At 44.0% G+C, this 24,216-nt stretch overlaps 1 protein-coding gene across 3 annotated transcripts in view; it reads right to left on the reverse strand.

Moving 5' to 3' along the window:
• The window catches only part of TNNI3K (TNNI3 interacting kinase), a 215,997-nt gene that overhangs the window by 40,156 nt on the left and 151,625 nt on the right, over positions 1-24,216 (reverse strand). For all 3 annotated transcript variants that reach the window (XM_075320308.1, XM_075320306.1, XM_075320305.1), the window contains one exon: positions 1,868-1,927. In XM_075320308.1, the coding sequence (XP_075176423.1) occupies positions 1,868-1,927 (60 nt within the window). The remainder of the gene's footprint in view (positions 1-1,867; positions 1,928-24,216) is intronic.

The raw sequence follows: 24,216 nt of genomic DNA on the forward strand, positions 1-24,216 counted from the left end.
CCTAATGTAAAAGCTGCTGTTCTCCTGAATCCGGTGATATTTTTCTTTTGTTCCTGCTCCAGTATGTTCCTGAGATATGACCTTCTCTTTCATGAAAATAAATCTATTCTTGTGCCAAGTGGGTGTGGTCGAGAATAAAACGCCCACTTGGCTTATAAGACTAGATTTATATACGAGGTAGAAGAGGCCATATCTCAGGAACGGAGAAGTGCAGGAACAAAAGAAAAACATCGCCGGATTCAGGAGAACAGTGGTGTTTACAGCAACTAGGAAAAAAAACCCAAACATAGTTATGGCAAGTGAAAGCTTCTTTTGCCTCCACCTGTCACTTGCCATAAACGTAATATTTTTATCTGGTGTAAATGCCGCTGTTCTCATGAATCCTGCAATGTTTCTCTTTTGCTCCTGCGCCTTTCTGTTCCTGAGATATGACCTCCTGTTTGTTGAAAATAAATCTATTCTTGTGACCAAGTGGGCGTGGTCCAGAATAAAACACCCACTTGGCTTATAAGACGATTTATATACAAGGAAGAAGAGGCCATATCTCAGGAATGGAGAGGCGCAGGAACAAAAGACAAATATCGCCGGATTCAGGAGAACAGCGGCATTTACACCAGGTATAAAACAAAACAAACATATTTATGGCAAGTGACAGCTTCTTTTGCCTCTACACTCACAGGGTAACTGTATATGGTTATGTTCTTAACCATCACAGGGCTACATAAGGATACAGACACCAACTGCTGTAGTTAATGCGCTGTCATTATCTAGTTTTATATGTAAGTGTTCTCTCCGTGTATAATGTCAGCGGGTGGCACTGCCATAGGGACCATAGCCTGCAGCCGCCATGGATAATTACTGTGTCTGGTATAATGCTTAATAGTCACAGCACTGGTTAATAAGCCCGCGCCGCGGCCTCTGACTTGATATATGTGGCTTGCACAGAGGCCTCAGACTATATTCATCACACGGCGCAGACACTAACAAAACACACAATCCCCTGTAAACAGCGAATTTCCACCTGAGATTATTTATCCGCGGTGACACTGCGCTCGCTACTGGATTTTCTTAAGCCGCTTCTGCTGTCAATTTCAAGATGTTTCAAACAAACAACTTTTGATATTGCAGATAATACAGGAAGAAAGAAAAAATATATATATATTTTTTCACTGGTTATGTAGGAATTCATCCTTAATAAGTCTGGATGGAGGACATATTTCATGATGGGATTCTATCATCACCTCAAAGTCAATGTCTAACCCTAAAACGCAGTATTTATTTTTTTAATCTGAAGCCTAATATTCTTTGCTAATGCATTTATTAAAATATCTTCATAGCAATTAAACCTCTACAGAATTTACCGGACAGAACTTATTAAAAAATTCTGTTTGCTGGCAGCCACCACCAGGGGGAGCTCTGGAGTTACTGTGTACACTCAATATTAGCGCAGTATGCAGTGAGCTCCCCCTAGTGGTGGCTGCAACAGGTAGAATTTTCTGTATCAGGAAAAGTCTATAAGTGGAGACACTTAAGACTCCTCGGTGCTGCTTTCTGGGCACGTGGCAGAAGAATCTTGATCTACTTAGCAAGGCTTAGTGAGTCTAATACTGAGCATCCGTCCGCAGCTTCCACCATGTAGGACAGAATAGGTAATGTAGTCCCCATATTAGAATGGGAAACATGTAACAACCTCTAACGGGCAAACCTCTGCATAAATAAGCAAACCAGGACCACGATCAGGACTGATGGGTCAGAGAAAGAGCAAGGAGTGTGAGAAGCAAGGACTATGCTACATTCTCAAAGTTTATAAAGTTTGTAGAACTTTGGGGGAGAAAACCTCTAACGCTTCTAGATTCAGAACAATTACCTCGATGTTGCAGAGACATTCTTCTAACTTGGACACAACTTCTGAGAACTCCGGCCTCTCCTGCAGAGACACAGCAAGACACAAAAGACAAGAAATGATAAAAATGATAACAATAATGGACATATATCATTACGTCAAAGACAATATTTAGAGGGTAAACTATTTGCCCAAAATACATCATTTTTAGCCCCAGGTGCAACTAAGCACAGTCGCTTGGTGCACCACCGACATGACAAAATACTTCAGAGCGCCTTCCAATTTGAAGCCAGGGGGCTGGGGTTCGGGCTCAGTGTGGCGTCATGTCCCCCTTCCTCCATGTCTGTTTGGACCTTGTGTACTGGGTACAGTCATGGGGAACAGCGAAGGGTCTTCCCCTAACGGTTCCCACAAATCTGAAGCTACAATTGTCCACAATGTCTTGTGCTGAAGATTCAAATTTCCCTTCATGGGAGCCCCCTAAGAACAGCATCGTCCTCCTCCACCATCTGTACAGCGGGTACAATGCAGTCAGGGGGGGTAACGTCCTCCATTCACCAAACCCAGACTCCTCCATCTGCCGCAGACAGAGAAGTAGGATCCGTCCCTGTACAGAATACATCTCCTTCAGAGTCCAGTGGTTGTGGCTTTACACCACACCATCCGACTCTTGGCATTGTGCTTGGTGATGTATGGTTTGGCATTGTGCTTGGTGATGTACATCTCAGTATTGTGCTTGGTTATGTATGGCTTGGCATTGTGCTTGATGATGTACATCTTAGTATTGTGCTTGGTGATGTACGGCTCAGTATTCTGCTTGGTGATTTACGGCTCAGCATTATGCTTGGTGATGTATGGCTTGGCATTGTGCTTGGTGATGTATGGCTCGGCATTGTGCTTGGTGATGTACGGCTTGGCATTGTGCTTGGTGATGTATGGCTCAGCATTGTGCTTGGTGATGTACGGCTCAGCATTATGCTTGGTGATGTACGGCTCAGAATTGTGCTTGGTGATGTACGGCTCAGAATTGTGCTTGGTGATGTATGGCTCGGCATTGTGCTTGATGATGTACGGCTCGGCATTGTGCTTGGTGATATACGGCTCGGCATTGTGCTTGGTGATGTACGGCTCGGCATTGTGCTTGATGATGTACGGCTCGGCATTGTGCTTGGTGATATACGGCTCGGCATTGTGCTTGGTGATGTACGGCTCAGCATTGTGCCTGGTGATGTACGGCTCGGCATTGTGCTTGGTGATGTACGGCTCGGCAGTGTGCTTGGTGATGTATGGCTCAGAATTGTGCTTGGTGATGTACAGCTCGGCAGTGTGTTTGGTGATGTACGGCTCGGTATTGTGCTTGGTGATGTACGGCTCAGCATTGTGCCTGGTGATGTACGGCTCGGCATTGTGCTTGGTGATGTACGGCTCGGCAGTGTGCTTGGTGATGTATGGCTCAGAATTGTGCTTGGTGATGTACAGCTCGGCATTGTGTTTGGTGATGTACGGCTCGGTATTGTGCTTGGTGATGTATGGCTCGGCATTGAGATTGGTGATGTACAGTTCAGCATTGTGCTTGGTGATGTACGTCTCGGCATTGTGCTTGGTGATGTACAATTCAGCATTAGTGCTTGGTGATGTACGGCTCGGCATTGTGCTTGGTGATGTACGTCTCGGCATTGTGCTTGGTGATGTATGGCTCGGCATTGTGCTTGGTGATGTATGGCCAAGGTACTTCGATACAGGGCTAGGATTGCAAAGTGAATCTCTGCTTCAAGTGAAGCAACGCAAAATCCATAGGAAATAAGTAAAGCAAAGTATATACACAATATTTCCTAAAATTCTAATAATGTGAGGTTTTTGGAGCAGAGTTTCCCTTTAACCGTCTCTGGTTTGTAGCTACAATGGCTCTATGACACAGAAGCCTGTCGTCCTTCCATGTAGAGCGCAGGGATTAGAGTACATGATGTAGTGCTCTCTCGTCTCCAAAGCTGCGCCATGAATAATGAGTCCTCATAGATTCATTTCTAAAGCAGAGAGACGTGACAGAGTGCTGCGCGCGTTAATCAATCATTAGCACCTTCTCTAATAGCCGCAGTGACAAAGGTACTTGTGTCCTGATTGTGTGTTCCAGGTGCCATCGTCCTCCTGCTCGCCGCGTCCTTTTATTTAGTGGAAAGCTGTCCTTCTTCCTGTGCGGTTTGCTCAGAAGAGGCGACTGTCTGTCAAGGACTCCCGTATATAATAGGTAAGAGTCCTGTCACTGCCCGGCGAGGATATTGCTGATCGCACAGATGTGGGGGCTCCGGGCCCTTCCCGAGCAGAATCCACCGGTAATGAATCTCACTGCGGAAATCATCAAATGTCACATTTCAGGAGAGAAACGCGGCCGTAGAATAAATACTTATTCCCCTCAAGGCCGAACAAAGCCAGAACCGAGCTGCACTACATGGGTTGTGTTTAGCTCTGCAGTGTACATTAATGAAATGATTTCCGGATTATATGAAACTGAGAAGTCGACAAAAAGTGCAAAAAACAATGATTAATCTGTCACCGGATTAAAAATCCAAAGAGTCCGATAATCCCGAGCGAATTTACGGCACAGGAATGCAAAATAATGGGGAATTTCGCCAATATATTTACTGTGTTTTTTAATTAATTGTTTTGGTTACTTTGGACTTGTTTTCTTCCCTATTCTTCAAAGTGACTTCTATATTCTTTTCTATAATCAAAGTATTTTTTCTAATCTTCATTCAGGTGTGATGTGAACTCTGCATGTCTCTCCCAGTAATATAGGCTGGATGTGAACTCTGCATGTCTCTCCCAGTAATATAGGCTGGATGTGAGCTCTGTGTGTCTCTCCCAGTAATATAGGCTGGATGTGATATGTGTGTCTCTCCCAGTAATATAGGCTGGATGTGAGCTCTGTGTGTCTCTTCCAGTAATATAGGCTGGATGAGAGCTCTGTGTCTCTCTCCCAGTAATATAGGCTGGATGTGATCTGTGTGTCTCTCCCAGTAATATAGACTGGATGTGAGGTCTGTGTGTCTCTCCCAGTAATATAGGCTGGATGTGAGCTCTGTGTGTCTCTTCCAGTAATATAGGCTGGATGAGAGCTCTGGGTCTCTCTCCCAGTAATATAGACTGGATGTGATTTGTGTGTCTCTCCCAGTAATATAGACTGGATGTGAGGTCTGTGTGTCTCTCCCAGTAATATAGGCTGGATGTGAGCTCTGTGTGTCTCTCCCAGTAATATAGGCTGGATGTGAGCTCTGTGTGTCTCTCCCAGTAATATAGGCTGGATGTGATATGTGTGTCTCTCCCAGTAATATAGGCTGGATGTGAGCTCTGTGTGTCTCTTCCAGTAATATAGGCTGGATGAGAGCTCTGTGTCTCTCTCCCAGTAATATAGGCTGGATGTGATCTGTGTGTCTCTCCCAGTAATATAGACTGGATGTGAGGTCTGTGTGTCTCTCCCAGTAATATAGGCTGGATGTGAGGTCTGTGTGTCTCTCCCAGTAATATAGGCTGGATGTGAGCTCTGTGTGTCTCTCCCAGTAATATAGGCTGGATGTGAGCTCTGTGTGTCTCTCCCAGTAATATAGGCTGGATGTGAGCTCTGTGTGTCTCTCCCAGTAATATAGGCTTGATGTGAGCTCTGTGTGTCTCTCCCAGTAATATAGGCTGGATGTGAGCTCTGTGTGTCTCTCCCAGTAATATAGGCTGGATGTGAGCTCTGTGTGTGTCTCTCCCAGTAATATAGGCTTGATGTGAGCTCTGTGTGTCTCTCCCAGTAATATAGGCTTGATGTGAGGTCTGTGTATCTCTCCCAGTAATGTAGGCTGGATGTGAGGTCTGTGTGTCTCTCCCAGTAATATAGGCTGGATGTGAGCTCTGTGTCTCTCCCAGTAATATAGGCTGGATGTGAGGTCTGTGTGTCTCTCCCAGTAATATAGGCTGGATGTGAGGTTTGTGTGTCTCTCCCAGTAATATAGGCTGGATGTGAGCTGTGTGTCTCTCTCCCAGTAATATAGGCTGGATGTGAGCTCTGTGTGTCTCCCAGTAATATAAGCTGGATGTGAGCTCTGTGTGTCTCTCCCAGTAATATAGGCTGGATGTGAGCTCTGTGTGTGTCTCCCGGTAATATAGGCTGGATGTGAGCTCTGTGTGTGTCTCCCAGTAATATAAGCTGAATGTGAGGTCTGTGTGCGTCTCCCAGTAATATAGGCTGGATGTGAGCTCTGTGTTTTCTGTGGTCTTCTTCAGCTCATACAATCACAGTTTTTATCCTGCACATATCTCTTTTGTGCTTTCTTCTTTTCCATAGCACATTTTTTCTGCCCTACTTGAGACTGTACATGCTTTCTTCCCTGTCCACACTGTAGTGGTCTGGTTTAACTCCTCCCTAGTGCTATCTTTGATACAGAAAAGGTGAAGAGCAGATAGTCTGCAGGAGTAGGAACTTTGTTGGGAAGGGAAACTCCAGGGAAGGGGAAGATGGTGACTGCTGACCCAACCTACCGCTGGTCCCTGGGGTCCCTCACCACCATAAATAGGTTCTGCACCTATGCGCCAAGCCGGATACCTGACTCTGGGTATCCCTAGTGCTGAGTCCTAAATAGTGAACGGATGAGATGAGCTCTTCGTAATGTGTCTCTCCAGAAGTGAAGGACCCAGAGTAGCCACGTATGATATGGTTGTCCATTATTTTGAATAGAAAGTAATACAAGTAATGCTACAGATCCCCTACAGTGAGCACTCGGGATAATTGGGGTAACTAGCATCTGGGGGCGATGAACCCCACAAGGAATAAGGCCTGGGGTAGCAAACGCTGTTCCTGTCCTGCCATCCCCAACTGATTTGATCCGGGGGAGACGGCCGTGTTGGAGGTTTCACTAGCTCCAGTCCAGGAGTTACGTTGTATCAGTTGAGCTCTCAGGGTGGGGACAATAAGATCAGTGCTCGGACGGGAGTCAGGGTCACGCTGGGGGCTTGGACTTGTCTACCATCAAGCCTACCTCTGAGATAAGGGACAGTGCAGGGTCTGAAGTTTGAGGGCCAGCCTACGAGCCCCTGTTCGGTCAGTACATACCTCGTGACACTACCACTGATTTGATCCTGAGGAGGCAGCCATATTCGAGACCTCTTTGTCCAGTCCAGGAGTTACTTTGTATCAATTGAGCTTCCAGGTTTATTACCCTGATGATTGGCCTCACTCATCGTTGGATAATAACGTTTAGGCCAGATCATATTTTGCACATTGCCCCCCGTCGTTGCCCGCATGGTCCGCATGATGGCTGCGAGCCGCACATTCCACAGAGAGAAGCCTCTTAGCAATTACATACGGACATTTAGTGTTTTCGGAGCGCACGGCTTCCCCTTAATGACTTATTTCCGTGTCTTTAAAAACCAATCTGTAGCGTCATTAGTACAGTTGGTGCGGCAGCGTATATGACTGGTGTCTGGCGCATTATGGCTGATGCTGGATTTTTAATGCCAGGCTATTTTTTTTGCTTTTGTCTAAATGAACATACTGAGAAGACGTGATTTCTATCTGATTACAAGTCATTTTCTTCAATACAGGCAGAAAACCATTAACGGCTTTCATAAAATACACACGCCAGGAATGGAGGTTGTTTCTTAGTGCGAAAACATCTCAGAAGGACATTGTATCCGATTCTTAAAGGGAACAGAGGCAATTGAAAAAAAATAGAACTAGCGCCACTCTTGTGTTCAGTCTGTGTAGAGTATTGCAGATTAGCCCCATTTATATTACATTATCCCCCTTGAACATGGTGGCAGATGTCAACTGTTTCTCATTCAGCTTCTCCTCATTCTAGGAGCACAGTCCACACACAGGCATCCGGTGCAGGAGGTCATCTTCTATCGCAAAGAGGTTGACATCAAAATCCTGGACACCTTCTTTAATCTCATGCATTACCCATAATCTTCTTACCAGTAGTTTTTTCCCTGTTATGTCTTTCTACCTTTTTTCTTTCTTTGGTATTTTTTTGCTGTTGTGTCTTACCTTTTGTCTTTCTTTTTCTATTTCGTCTTTTACCTTTTTTTGTTGCTGTTACGTCTTTTTCCTTTTTTGGTTCTTTTGTATCTTTTTTTGCTATGTCTTTTACCTTTTTTCTTTCTCTGGCATTTTTTTTTTGCTGTTATGTCTTTTACCCTTTTACATTTTTTTTTTGTGTTACGTCTTTTACCTTTTGTCTTTCTTTTTCAGTTTCATCCTCTATCTTTTTTTTTTTTCTATTTTGCTGTTACATCTTTTACCTTTTTTCTTTCTCTGGCATTTTTTTTTTGCTGTTCCGTCTTTTACCCTTTTACATTTTTTTTTTGTGTTACGTCTTTTACCTTTTGTCTTTCTTTTTCTGTTTCATCCTCTACCTTTTTTTTTTTCTATTTTGCTGTTACATCTTTTACCTTTTGGCTGTTATGTCTCTTACCGTTTGTTTTTCTTTTTGCTGTTTTGTCTTTTCACTTTTTTTTTTTATTTGCTAATACATCTTTTACCTTTTTTATTTCTTGCTTGTTTTTGCCATTTCGTCTTACCTTTTCTCTTTTTTTTCTATTATATCTTCTACCTTTTGTTTTCCTTTTTTGCTGTTACATCTTTTACCTTTTGTCTTTCTTTTTCTGTTTCGTGCTTTACCATTTTTTTCTTTTCTTGCTGTTATGTCTTTTACCTTTTGGCTGTTACATCTCTTACCTTTTTTTCTTTTTGCTGTTTCGTCTTTTCCATTTTTTTTATTTGCTGATACATCTTTTATCTTTTTTCTTTCTTCTTGTTTTTTTTTTTGCTGTTAGGTCTATTACCTTTTTTTCTCTCTTTTTTTTTTGTTTTTTGCTGTTACAAAAAGAAAGAATAAAGGTAAAAGACGTATCTTTTTTTGTCGTATTGTCTTTTACTTTTTTCTTTATTTTGTAAAAGACGAAACAGTAAAAAAGATACAAAACAAAGAATAAAGGTAAAAGACGTATCTTTTTTACTGTTTCGTCTTTTACAAAATAAAGAAAAAAGTAAAAGACGATACGACAAAAAAAGATACGTCTTTTACCTTTTTCCTTTCTTTTGTATCTTTTTTTGCTGTTTCGTCTTTTCCTTTTTTTTCTTTGTTTTGTAAAAGACAAGACCGTAAAAAAGATACGAAAGAAAAAAGGTAAAAGACACAACAGCAAAAAAGATACAAAAGAAAGAAAAAAAGGTAAAAGACGTAACAGCAAAAGAAATACTTTTTTTCTTTGTTTTGTATTTCTTTTGCAGTTACAAAAGAAAGAAAAAAGGTAAAAGATGTAACCGCAAAAAAAAATCCAAAATAAAGAAAAAAGTATTTGTTGCTTTTACATCTTTTAACATTTTTCTTTTTTTTTTTTTATCTTTTTCTGCTATTTCGTCTTTCACCTTTTTTCGTTATTTTGAATCTTTTTGTCCTGTTATTTCTTTTACCTTTTTATCTTTTGTATCTTTTCCTTCTTCTCCTTAATAAAACATCAGGCTCTGAGCAATAAAGTAGTGGCTTTCTCCTTGTTCCAAAACACATAATACCAACATGATACCATATTGAGCCTAAAAAATACACAGTATCCAAATAAGAACTCCATTATGAATCCACATTTTGATCCACTACAATTTGATTCCCTAAAACGTACGATCATACGTTAAATAATACGGGTGGTTATGACTTTGCTCCTTGAGTTGTCCCAAAAAAACCTTGAGGAATATCTTCAAGGCTTCCTCGTGGATGTGTTATGTCACAGTTGGGATATCTACTGTGTCCTGCCCACTGGTGAAATCCATTGGTTTGGGGGCAGAATGAACATGCTACGTATTTACAGCAATCAAAGAACCATGTGATTATTGAAGCTGTTGAATGTTGCGCCAGCACTAATCCATATCTGAAACGTTCTCGCAGCTTTTAAGATCTTGGTTGTTTGTGGCACAAGTGTCGGTGGTTGGAGAGGCAGCAATCAGTTAAGGGTACACACGACCATAGGGCTGCTAAGTAGCTGTAGAGGTAAAGCATCTGGAGCAGAGGTTTACTAATCCTTCTCCATCATTTTGCAGCTTTTCCTGGCAGCACCAAGCTCCTGATTATCACAGAAGGCAACGTATCATTTATCGGAGTCCACAACTTCTCTCATCTCGTAGACCTCACCCTGCTTAGATTAAGTGGCAACAAAATCAAGAAGATCCAAAATGGAGCCTTCACCAACCTCACCAAACTACAGAGCTTAATCTTGGATAACAATCAGATATCGTCCACGACCATCACTAATGGAACCTTCTTCCCCCTTCAGAATCTTGAAACCCTGCAGCTGAACAGTAACGACCTTGGTAGCATCGATGGAACTTGGTTTGGAAGCACAAAACGTCTCATCAGACTGGAGATCAACAAGAATCACATCACAAACCTGACACATGACAGTTTTGGATTCAGCGCTCTTCACCGTCTACAGCACTTGGACCTTTCCAGCAATTTTATCAGTTTTATCCATGAAGGGACTTTTAGGAGCCTCCAGCAACTCAAGGAACTGGACCTGTCCAAGAATCGGCTGACCAAACTGCCAGACGTCTTCTCTTTATTGCCCCATCTCGCCCTCTTGAACCTCGGCCACAACTATTGGAACTGTAGCTGTGAACTTTACGTGTTGGCAGATTTTTTACGGAATTATACATATTCCACAGGACGAGTTCTGAAAGGTAGAAACGGTCTTCAGTGTCATTATTCTAGCAATCCAGCAGTCACATCACTGCTGCAGCTCACGGATCAGAACTGTGGGTCCAAATCTTATACCATCAAAGGCATCACACGGGAGGAGAATAAAGGGTCCACCAGAGAAGGTCTGCTGATATCAACCCTGGTCATCACAGGTAGGGTCATTGTGGAAAGAGATCATGTATGACTATTATTCATGACCGCGTATTGAGGAAAAGGACCATTAGCAATGCTCTTAAGGTGCCCATAGACTTAGTTTGGACACGTTTTGACGATTTTGGGGGAACCTGCTGATCTAATGCACATGGAGGACTGGGCATCGGGCATGTTTCATTTTAATTACCTATTCTTTAAGGGAATAATCCGGACCCGGATTATTACCAGTCCGCTCAACTCTAAACACAACCCTAAAATGTCCTGTTGGAATTGTCAGAGGGCTAAGTGCAGCTCTTGGTTATCTTCCACCACGCAATAGGCAATGAATGGAGCGGCCACTGCTCAATTCCAACAGATCTTTTTAGAGCCCTGTTCTCGGGATTGCAGTTGGCCATCGATGGCCATTTCAAAGCTTCAGTCTCAGAATCGGTGGGGTTCCCAGCAGTCAGACCCCTCGCTGTGCATAAGCAATAGCTGCCAAGTTGGGAATATCCCATCGGTCATCTCCGGTAGTTCCATAGAGAATAAATGAAGAAGAAGTACACAGTATTCAAACGGAGCTCTGCAGAGCCCCATTTTTAGGGTCACAGCACGATCAGTAACTTTTCCATTAACCTATGGATAGGTCATGACTAGGGATGATCGAATACCTCAAATATTCGGCTTCGCAAATATTTTCCGAATAGGTCGCCGCTATGCGAATATTCGATGCGCAATGTAAGTCTATGGGAAGCCCGAATAGTTGTTATTTGGGTTTCTCATAGACTTACATTGCGCATCGAGTATTCGCGAATAGTCGAATAGCGGCGACCTATTCGGAAAATATTCGTGAAGCCGAATATTTGAGGTATTCGATCATCCCTAGTCATGACCTATCCATAGGTTAATGGAAAAGTTACTGATCATGCTGTGACCCTAAAAATGAGGCTCTGCAGAGCTCCGTTTGAATACTGTGTACTTCCGCTTCATTTATTCTCTATGGAACTACCGGAGATGACCGATGGGATATTCCCAACTTGGCAGCTATTGCTTATGCACAGCGAGGGGTCTGACTGCTGGGAACCCCACCGATTCTGAGACTGAAGCTTTGAAATGGCCATCGATGGCCAACTGCAATCCCGAGAACAGGGCTCTAAAAAGATCTGTTGGAATTGAGCAGTGGCCGCTCCATTCATTGCCTATGGCGTGGTGGAAGATAACCAAGAGCTGCACTTAGCCCTCTCTGACAATTCCAACAGGACATTTTAGGGTTGTGTTTAGAGTTGAGCGGACTGGTAATAATCCGGGTCCGGCGGATCAGTGGCGGGTTGACAAAGAAGTCCGGATCCGATCCGGAATCCGGGTCCATGTATGTCAATGGGGAGCGGAATCCGGGACGCGAGAGAGAGCGAGAGAGCGAAAAAAAAACTAAAAAAATTTTTGCCGATTCCGGAACGTGCACCCGGAATCCCACGTCGGGGTTGGACCCGGATCTGCCACTGAAACCGCGCGGATCCGGACTTTTACAGTCCGGGTCCGCTCAACACTAGTTGTGTTCTCTAGATCTGTGGTTCGACTCCCATCAACCCATAACTTAAAAACAAAAGGGGGCAGCACTTTCAAGCTCTAAAGCAAAGATCTTGCAAGTGCATGCATGCTCCTTGGAAAATCGACCACTTCTAATGCACTGCAGTCGTGGCCAGTCACCAAGACAAAGAGCATTAAACCATAGAATGAAAAGTCCCTTTGTTCTTGAGGATGGAGAGGACTTTTACTAAGAGGTAAATTGTAGTCACTTGTTTTTAGGAGCAATTTTACCAATTTTACAAGATGACACAGTCCTTTTAACAAACAGAAAGACAAAAGGAGAGAGACCACTGTGCAACTTAGTGCAAAAACAGCAGTAGAAATCTGAGAGCCCTCCCACGAGGAGCCATTGTGGCGGCCATAATATTTGTTACCCATCTTGGGCCCCTGTGAGTGGGTTTATTGATCGGGCCACCATTGTTTTTGATTTGTTCTGATTATTTGGATCTTGTTTATATTAATCCCGGTATTCATTGCATTGCAGGACTCATTGCTCTCACATTTCTCATCATCCTCATTGCAAAATGTGCCCTAAAGCCGAACAGGTCGAATGAATGGGATCCAACGAGGTGCTCATGCGAAGAAGCTCAACCGATCCCAAGAACACAAGGCCCTGTCCATAAAATCCATTTTACCCAAGAAGACCTCCGCGATGTCATGTCCTCTGTGGATTCTTACAGGAACGGTAAACCTCTCCCTAAGAGGCACACCGGTTTTCCGCATCTGGGGTGTAATGTGCAGAAATCCGGCAAGTCTGTGAGCGGCGGCGGCAGCACGGAAAGCCTGCCGGGAACGTATTACATCTGCTTCCACTGTCGGCTGGTGCAGTGGCGTCCTCCTTCCCCTGCAGCGATGTTTGACACTAATGAAGTAGGCTGCATTTCAAACAGCATTCAAAGGATTCCTGATAATCCGCACGACTTTGTGCACGCTGCTCCATGGGAAGGTGCGAACACAACTGTCTTACAGGAGTTGTCAAGATTTAATAAAGGTAAAGCTTTCTGAGCGATAACCCTAGAAGATTTATATTGCTCCCTTTGTACTGAAATCCGACTGTCAAAAGAGCCACGACTGCTGCGCTCCTCCGGCGGGGGCGAGAGTCCACAAAGTAGTGTCAATGGACAGAGGGGAATTTACAAGTTATTATAGAAAGGAATTAGCTAAAATACAGGAAAACAGCAGATTATTTCCATTATTCCTGGATACGACAAGTGGAAACGCCTGTGTGGATCCTTCCACATGATCCATGTCCCGAATCCATCCACTCCACAGTGCTGCACCGCTCTACATCTCCTCATCTCTGTCTACCACTCTATCCATCCACTCCACAGTGCTGCACCACCCTACATCTCCTCCTCATGACTGTCTACCAGGTTGCACTGCCATACGTCTCCTCCTCATCTGTCTACCATCCAATCTATCCACTCCACAGTGCTGCACTACCCTACATCTCCTCATTTCTGTCTACCACCCTATTCATCCCCTCTACAGTGCTGCACCGCCCTACATCTCCTCCTCATCTCTGTCTACCACCCTATTCATCCCCTCCACAAGAATGCCCACATATATCAATGTGTCCACATAGAGCTCAGTGCCCACCTAAAGCAGTGTGCTCACCTAGAGCGGTGTGCCCACGTAGTGTGGTGTGCCCATGTAGAGCAGTGTACTCAGAGCGGAGTACCCACGTAGAGTGGCGTGCCCATGTAGAGTGGTGTGGTCACGTAGAGCGGAATACCCACGTAGAATGGTGTGCCCCATGCAGCAGAGTGCCCACATAGAGCGATGTCCCCACATAGGGCGGTGTGTTCACGTATAGCTGAGTGCCTACGTAGAGTGGTGTGCCCCCATAAAGCGGAATACCCACATAGAGTGGTGTGACCCATAGAGTGGCGTGCACATGTAGAGTAGAGTGTCCATGTAGAGCGGACTGCCCACGTAGAGTGGAGTGCTCGCGTAGATTGGTGTGCTTATGTTGAGTGGTGTGCACAGAGAGAGCAGAGTGGCCCCGTAGAGTGGTGTGCCCACATAGAGCTGTGTGCCCAAGTAGAGCAGAGTGCCCACATAGAGCAGTGTGCTCACATAGAGTGGTGTGCCCATGTAGAGCGGAGTGCCCACATAGAGTGGTGTACAGGCTCATAGACTTAGTGGTGATCAGGCACAGTCCATCCTGGGTGAGGCGAATGGTCACAGTCCCCTACATACACCCACTGGGATTTGTGTAAATCCGTCCCATGCTCATCCACTATTGTCTCTCCCAGTCTCCGGCAGAGGATGGACGGCGCGGTTTGCACATCATAATATTATCCGGCCGCGCGTATGCAGCGAGGGAGAGAATACTCCTTAATATCCTCGCTTCGTCTCGCAGGTGTTAGGTTAAACTTTGCTAAATTGCTTGTAAAGTGTAACAGCTTTCCTAATGAGGGCAGCGCAGGAGGGCAGGCCTCCCGCCAGAACAATGGATTTATAGCAGGCCACACCGCACTCCGTGATTTACAGCCGCACGCCATGAAATAAATTAAAAATGGTTATTACTAGTCGTGGCCTGAAGTGGTGACTGGAAAAAACCCCCTGTAAATTGTCATCTGTGACATCATTGCTGCCGCTCATGGACCTCACCGGCCAGCACAACAAAGAGAAAAGCCCTAGACTGTAAGACAGCCGTCATCCTATGTGCTGTGACTGTTGGAAGATTTCAGCTCTGAAGCCTGCAGAATTGCGAATGCAGCTTTGGACCATAATGCTCCATTCACACAAGCAGATAATTGTATTAGTTATCACGGACAAACACTCACACCTACACTTAGAAATTAACTGCTCGGTCACCTACTTAAAGGGGACCCATCGGTTGTGGAAAAAAACATAGAAAGTGAGAGTAGATGAAATTATAAGACTTTTCTTGATTATATGTTACTAACTGTAGCACCCGGCGGTGCCCGGGATAGTAACTGTCTCTCTGTTTCTCTCCCAGTCTCTGTCTCTCTATCTCTTTGTTTGTCTCTTTCCCTGTCTGTCTCTCTGTCTCCCTCTTTCCCTGTGCGCCTCTGTGTCTGTCTGTCTCTTTCCCTGTCTGTCTTTGTCTGTCTGTCTCCCTCCCTGTCTCTTCCTGTCTGTCTCTTTCCCTGTGTCTGTCTCTTTCCCTGTGTCTGTCTCTTTCCCTGTGTCTGTCTCTTTCCCTGTGTCTGTCTCTTTCCCTGTGTCTGTCTCTTTCCCTGGCTGCATTGTGCCATGCCAACATTCTTTTGAAGTTCTGGCTGCATTGTGGCTCCTAGCTCCATTGACTTTAATGGAGGCAGGTTTTTTTTTGGCGAATAACTGTAAAGCACAGGATTAAAATTTCCCCTCAAAACATAGTCTATGACTTTCACTGAGTTACATGAGGCGTCTGTGCAAAATTTCATGATTGTACATGCGATGGTGCGAACATTCTAATCTATTATATAAAGCTGAGTATACATACATATACTCAGCTTTATATAATAGATTTGAAAATCTAATGATTTCCCTCAGTATTACAGCGAGGCAGGTTTTACTTTCTGTTTACCTGAGCGTAGAATATGGAGAGTTTCTCTTCTCTGGAAGATACCAAGTACGAGGGAGGTGGGGGGAGTGCTGGATGGCATAGTGGATTTGGCCTGATTTGCTCTTTAGTCAACTCGGTGAGCCATACAATACAGCGAGAGAACAGATTCAGATATTTTTCTCATAAATTCATCATAAGAGAATCACAAACATGATTTCAGCAGTGCATTCTACTGGGCAGAGAATCTGTATTTGGTGACTACCCATCTCCTCTGTCCTCCGTATTCGGTGACCGCCCGTCTCCGTTTTGTTCTCAGTATTCAGTGACCACCTGTCACTTCCATCCTCAGTATTCAGTAACCGCCTATCTCCTCTGTCTTCAGTGACCGCATGTCACCTCCATCCTCAGTATTCAGTAACCGCCTATCTCCTCTGTCTTCAGTGACCGCATGTCACTTCCATCCTCAGTATTCAGTAACCGCCTATCTCCTCTGTCTTCAGTGACCACGTCACCTCCATCCTCAGTATTCAGTGACCGAAGGTCACCTCCATCCTCAGTATTCAGTGACCGCATGTCACCTCCATCCTCAGTATTCAGTAACCGCCTATCTCCTCTGTCTTCAGTGACCGCATGTCACCTCCATCCTCAGTATTCAGTAACCGCCTATCTCCTCTGTCTTCAGTGACCGCATGTCACCTCCATCCTCAGTATTCAGTAACCGCCTATCTCCTCTGTCTTCAGTGACCGCATGTCACTTCCATCCTCAGTATTCAGTAACCGCCTATCTCCTCTGTCTTCAGTGACCACGTCACCTCCATCCTCAGTATTCAGTGACCGCATGTCACCTCCATCCTCAGTATTCAGTGACCGCATGTCACCTCCATCCTCAGTATTCAGTGACCGCATGTCACCTCCATCCTCAGTATTCAGTGACCACATGTCACTACCGTTCTCAGTATTCAATGATTGCCCTTTGCCATCATCCTCAGTATTCGGTGACCGCACGTCTCCTCTGTCCTCAGTATTCAGTGACCGCCTGTCTCCTCCATCCTCACTATTCAATGACCGCCTGTCACCTCCATCACTTCTTCTCGTCACTTGTACACAGGTTATGGAGGAGCTCAGCAGGAGGTTTTTCCAAACATTTTGTAGATCTGTGTATAAGGCTTTGGCAGATCCATCTCCTCATGTGATCCTAAAAAGATGGGATCATGGTGACATCAGGACTGTTTCTGATTCTTAGAGCTATGAGCTGATGGAACTGTTGGACATCTTTTTGATTTCGAAGGAAAGTAACAAGATGCGTTTTTCGTATGCCCCACTAAGTTTATTTGGCTGACGTATATACTTCTCAATGTTGCCTATTTCTTCGTGTTTCTTAAAAAGAGTTTCTTGGTTCTTCAGTCAAGTCTGCTATGAAGTCTTTCCCTGGGACAGACCTGGCTGATGCAGTATAACTACCTTGTGTCTTGTTGCTGCGCTCTGTCTCGTAACGTCACCTTGCAGCAGAGTTTGCTGCTCCTCATCCAGTTTTAAGCTCCTACGCAGCTGTTTGTTTCAACCTTATTAGAAAATGACGATCATTATCACCTGTCTTGTATAATTGGTTACTCATACGCCTGACTATAATCCTACGAAAATCCCTGACTGTACAAGTACAAGTGTACCTGGAGAAATGATGAAGGCAAGGGGTGATCACACCAAATATTCATGGGATTTAGATTTCTCTTTTTATCATTGATACTATTAATTTATTAACGCTTTTATTACTTTGCTGTATTTTTTTCACACCTGCCCAATTCGGTAAATGACTGCCCACCATCTAATGTCCATGTTTTTCCCCCATAGGTGAGACGAATATAAGAAGATCCTTTCACCACAAACCTGATATGATAAGAATCAAACCTGAAACCGTTCCCAAAGCAAATCTGTGCTACGACGTTCCGGAGAAATCACAAAGAAATATGGCTCCTTACAAGCAAAGTGCTGATGTCATGAGTCGTTTAACAACAAAGGGATCGGTGGAAATGAAGATGCACGCTGCGAGACCGCCGCTGTGCGCCCATCGATCACAAAGAGGTGGCCCCGGCGCTCTTCTGAATGAGAGAAAAGATATTTCTTCACAGACAGACAATGACCTTATCTGTAAATACATGGAATGTGATAAATTAGAGGAACCCAGAAGACAAATAACTAAACCGGAGACACAAAATGTAAAATTTGAGGAGCAGAAAATTCAAACTCGTGTCACTGAAGAAAATTGTTTTTTGAATAATGATGGCGTGCTGCTGTCAGCCCGGATACGGAGAGTGAATGTCCCGAAGAATGTTGGTTTTTATATACCACATGCTCGGCACAAGTCAGACATGGCGGTAAACATACCTCAATCACGGCAGGAACAGCTCGGCCGCCCGCACCTTGGGAGCAAGTATCTACTGACTATAAATAACAAGGACTATGAAGCTAGACAGACGAGCCACACCGGCACCCTGGTGGAAACCTTCAAAGACGTATACATCAACGGCATGTACACAAGGAAAAAACAAGACTACCTACGGGTGAAAGTTAATCTGCATCCATTTAGGAAAGTAAGAGTCCATCCTCAGCAAAATATGGAGGTCATCAAAAGAGGCCAAAGTCCAAAAACTTTCCCACCACAGTCAACCAGAAAGAAATCAAGAAATTCATCCTCTACTGCCGAGACAAAGGCGATGAGCCATGTTGACCAATTAACGAAGGTGGGAACTGTCTCGAAAGATTGTCCAAGCTCAAAAACTAAAGATGTTCTTGATAAAAAGGAGAAAGCGGTAAAACGCGTTAACGAGGATGATATATCTGGTAAAGCAGCCATGACACCACTTAAAGAAAGGGATCATAGTCTTGAAGGTCTACCCAACGGGACGGTTGAAGGCTCTTCACCAAATGTTCTTGAAGATCAAGGTTCAAAAAGATACTTCGACTCTGACGAGTCTTTGAAATCGAAAGGAAACCTTTCCATAGACCAAAGTCGGAATCATAGCAAGCTTAAAGATTTGAAGACACGAGGCGAGAGCGAGGAGTTAACAGAGAGTAAGCTGCAGGCACAGTTGGAAAGTCGAGATAACGCCAGTGCTCTCTGCGGAAATGTGCTTGATCCAACGCCATCAAATGTCACCGGTAATTCTGGAGGAACAGGCTCTCCGTCATGTGGAAATAACATTAACTGTGAAATAGATATTGCCGGTTCATCATTGCCGGGTAATAAGGTCAATGGCCATTTAGAGGGCAATAGAAAAGATGAAATTCCTGAAGAGGGTCATTTACCCGGACCTGATAATTCAATTAAAACCACCACAATCAATGAAGCCACAGATAGAGAGACAGAGGAGGCCCCTGACAGCTCTCCTGCCGACGCCAAGGCAGGCAAAACAAGGCGTCTTGAAGGAAGCGAAAAGGAACATGTACATTCCGAAGGATGTGAGGATCTTGTGGACCATGGAAAAATATGTTCTGCTGATAGTTTACAAAGCACCCCCGGAAGAGATGATCCGCCATTGAGCGCAGTCGTTGACCTTCAATGTAGCATTAATCAGCAGGTGGAGAAGACACAACGCCAGGATCATAAACCCGATGAACGAGAAGTCGCGTTAGAACAGAACCTGCCCCTCCAGTTACATCTGTCACAAGAAGCCGGGTCTCCTGTAACCACTGAGGTCCCTATAACTCCGAGGGAGAATAACGAGGCCTCAGTAGGGCCGGCGGCAGATACAGCACAGTCACCTCCGCCACTAAACCGGCAAAGTAATGCAAATAACAACCACTCCAAAGCGGAGAGCGGGAGGAAACGGCTCAGCCTGTCAGAGAGCTCCAAAGTCATCATCGTCCTCGAAAGTCTAAAAGAAACAATCAACATACAAAAATATCTGAGTGAGCGCAGCACGAGGCGCCAAACCTGGCAGACGGCAAATCCCTCCGGCGGTAATGACAGCGGCAGCCAGAGGAAGAAAATCTGCCTGATCCTCCCGGAGAAATCCGGAGCCCGAGACCCAAAATCCACCAGCAAAAAAATTAAATGACTTCTGCTATATCCAAAAACATCCGCGACCAGTAGACGTCATCATAAGTCTTTATTACCTGCCCCTGCGCTAAAAGTGTTACAGGCACTGTCTTAACTTCCAGAAAGGTCAAAATTGCGAAGATCAATCAATCAATCAATGTGCGTCAAGAACTTGTCTGAACTTCCTTAAAGGTGAAAATTGGAAAGTGTTTGTAAAAGCAATCAATGTAGATCAAGAATGGAGGGATTTTCTAATTTCATGGTTTACTGCTCATTGCCTGGGTTATCAGCCGCCTCTGCAGGGTATCAGAGGTAAAAAGTGCAGCGCATCCAAGCTGTTTTTTTCTACAGCTTGTAAGTGCTGGATCCTGACAGGTTCGGTGCCCCAGAGCTCCTCCGATGCTGCAGAGATAAAGCTTCCTCTGCCCAGTACGGGCCGGCGGCACCACCATGACACTGGTGTAAACTGTCAATCCTTCGAGGTTCCCCACCCACCGGCAAGCGAGACGCCAGGAAGCAGAGCAGCAGAGAGCTCCTGAAGAACCTCAGAACAACCCTTTAAGATGTTTTAAGTTCTATCTATTTCTATCAAGGAAACCAGAGTGGCGTCAGTGAACATCTCATGAGTGTTGTTACCAGAGTTTTCTTAGAGTTTTGAGTAGCAAATTTGGCTACTTAAAGGGATTGTCCAGTTTATATACCTTATTAGGGAATATACGGGTTCTCCAGAGAGAAAGACCCTCTTATGGTGACGGTCCTGGGAACCTTTCTCTCTGGAGGACCTGTCCTGTCCTGCATTACACAGATAACTCAGTGACATGAATGGACATAGCGTAATACTTCACTTTCCCTGTAGAGGCGCTGCAGGTATATTGAACACTTACGGTAGTTTCCCATCAGATTACAGCTGATCGCTGGGGTCCCAGTAAGGTGACACTTTCCGACCAGCTTACCATCTGTTAAATAGGGAATGTCTGAAGAAGAGAACTCTATAAGCAGCGATACATGAGGTGAGGATGTGTCATTGTATAAGGGATGGATTGTCCACAGAGCAGAACAGATCATCTACTGGACCAAAGTATTAACTTAGGTGGCCCCAAAGTGAAGAATATGTCCTAGCCCTGTGCACACATTCTGTAAGCCATAGGTCTGTACCTGTGTACGCCCGTTATGCCGTACAGGCTCTGCAAGCACTCTATGTATAGAGACTACCTCTTACCAGCACCATATGTACAGTGAATTCCTCTGTATTGACACTGGAGGTACAGATATTACCTCTTACCAGCACTATATATACAGTGGATTCCTCTGTATTGACACTATATGTACAGAGACTACCTCTTACCAGCACTATATGTACAGTGAATTCCTCTGTACTGACACTATATGTACAGAGACTACCTCTTACCAGCACCATATGTACAGTGATTTCCTCTGTATTGACACTATATGTACAGAGACTACCTCTTACCAGCACCATATGTACAGTGATTTCCTCTGTATTGACACTATATGTACAGAGACTACCTCTTACCAGCACTATATATACAGTGGATTCCTCTGTATTGGTAGTATATGTAGAGAGAATTCCTCTTATCAGCACCATATGTACAGTGAATTCCTCTGTATTGACACTATATGTACAGAGACTACCTCTTACCAGCACCATATGTACAGTGATTTCCTCTGTATTGACACTATATGTACAGAGACTACCTCTTACCAGCACTATATATACAGTGGATTCCTCTGTATTGGTAGTATATGTAGAGAGAATTCCTCTTATCAGCACCATATGTACAGTGAATTCCTCTGTATTGACACTGGAGGTACAGATATTACCTCTTACCAGCACTATATATACAGTGGATTCCTCTGTATTGACACTATATGTACAGAGACTACCTCTTACCAGCACTATATGTACAGTGAATTCCTCTGTACTGACACTATATGTACAGAGACTACCTCTTACCAGCACCATATGTACAGTGATTTCCTCTGTATTGACACTATATGTACAGAGACTACCTCTTACCAGCACCATATGTACAGTGATTTCCTCTGTATTGACACTATATGTACAGAGACTACCTCTTACCAGCACTATATGTACAGTGGATTCCTCTGTATTGGTAGTATATGTAGAGAGAATTCCTCTTATCAGCACCATATGTACAGTGAATTCCTCTGTATTGACACCATATGTACAGAGACTACCTCTTACCAGCACTATATGTACAGTGGATTCCTCTGTATTGACACTATATGTACAGAGACTACCTCTTACCAGCACCATATGTACAGTGATTTCCTCTGTATTGACACTATATGTACAGAGACTACCTCTTATCAGCACCATATGTACAGTGAATTCATCTGTATTGACACTATGTACAGAGAATTTCTCTGGACTAGCTCTATATATACAGTGAATTGCTCTGTACCAGCACTATGTGCAGTGAATTACTCTGTACCAGCACTATATGTACAGTGGATTCCTCTGTATTGGTAGTATATGTAGAGAGAATTCCTCTTATCAGCACCATATGTACAGTGAATTCATCTGTATTGACACTATGTACAGAGAATATCTCTGGACTACCTCTATATATACAGTGAATTGCTCTGTACCAGCACTATATGTACAGTAAATCCCTCTGTACCAGCACTATATATACAGTGAATTGCTCTGTACCAGCACTATATATACAGTAAATCCCTCTGTACCAGCACTATATATACAGTAAATCCCTCTGTACTGACACTATATGTACAGAGAATTGCTCTGTACCAGCACTATTTGTACAGTGAGTTCCTCTGTATTGACACCATATGTACAGAGAATACTTCTCTACCAGCACCATATGTACAGAGAATACCTCAGAATTTTTTTTCAGGCGGGTCCAAGGTACTCCCATCTAACATAGGCACTATAATAAGGGTTATAGGCCACTCAGCTTTCCCAGAAACACATAGAACTATAAGCAGCTGAACAGAACTGTTAACAACTGGACAGAAAGCAAAGGAAAAACTAAAAGGCAGATATTTACTGATCCTGCTTAAAGGGATTTTCCACTTTTATTAATAAAAGAAAAGAAAAATGGACCCAAGGGATTCCGCAATGTAAAATAGCAAAATTGAATAGTACCCTCCCTCCCCCGCTCTCTGCCGTTACTTCTGTTCTGGGTGTTTCGGGTGCACGGATGATGTCATGTTGATGGTGTCCATCACCGCTGCAGCCAATCACTAAGGCATAAGCAGCGGTGGTGAGCTGGGGAGGGCGAGTTCATCTAATTTTGTTATTTTACATTGCTGGAAACATTTGGGGTACACTTTCAAGAAGAAAAAAAACCCTTTCATTCTTTTTAAAGGGGGGGCTGTCTGTGTCAATGCATTGCGTTCCATCAGGCACCTTTGTAATTGCATTGGTATTATTGACGTCCTCCTGATCCCACGCCACGTGTCTCCAAATTCAGTGCAATCCACTGATGACGTTACGTAGAGGGGTTATAAGAGCCGGTTCCACCAACATCAAGCATCAAGAAGCAACAGGAGCGAGATACAAAGTCACACTAAGGCCTTTGCCAACAAAAACTGGAGAAACAGGACAATCCCTTTAAGGTGAAATTGCTCTAAAAGAGAGACTAAACCTCAAATGTATATTAATTATATTTGTCATGCAGCTATTTTTCTCAGTTATCAGCCATTTCATTATCCCTGTTTATGTCACATATCTATGGCAGACGCAGCTCTCCCAATAAACGGCATAATACGGATTATCCCATACGATCAGGTCATTGATAATTGGGGTCACTTAAACTACAAGGTGAAGTAAGGACTGAATAATAGAAGAAATGGTAAATGATGAAAAGGTGAAGGTGAAATACCCCCGGCCACCACTAGGTGGAGACATTTCATCTGTTATTATTATTCATTTTTATTATTTTTTTATTTCTTTTTTTTTTGCAAAAAGCAATCACTCCAGACACAAAGACACAAGAAAGCAACGCTGATCTGCTGCTTAAATATGATTTTATTTTTGTGGATGTGCCTTGTTATCAATGTGACAAATAGGTTAATTGTGGTGCATAAATTACAACGGCGCGCACCAAATCCAATGCCCAAAATGTGGGGTGGAAGAGTGGAGGAAGATCGGGGAGTGGTAACTGCCAGACAGACGAGATTCTCAGTAACTCAGCCCGTCTTACAAATGATACCCGGCCCCTAAATCAGAGTATGATTCACTGATTGCCAGAGAACTACAAGTCCCAGCATGCACCACATCCATTCACAGGCCGCTCTGTATACCTTGAAGGGTGTCGGTCGGCCCAAGCTGACAGTATATACCTATATACCAAGCACTCAGCCT

This window comes from Anomaloglossus baeobatrachus, chromosome 8 (genome assembly GCF_048569485.1).
Source record: "Anomaloglossus baeobatrachus isolate aAnoBae1 chromosome 8, aAnoBae1.hap1, whole genome shotgun sequence".
NCBI lineage: Eukaryota > Metazoa > Chordata > Amphibia > Anura > Aromobatidae > Anomaloglossus > Anomaloglossus baeobatrachus.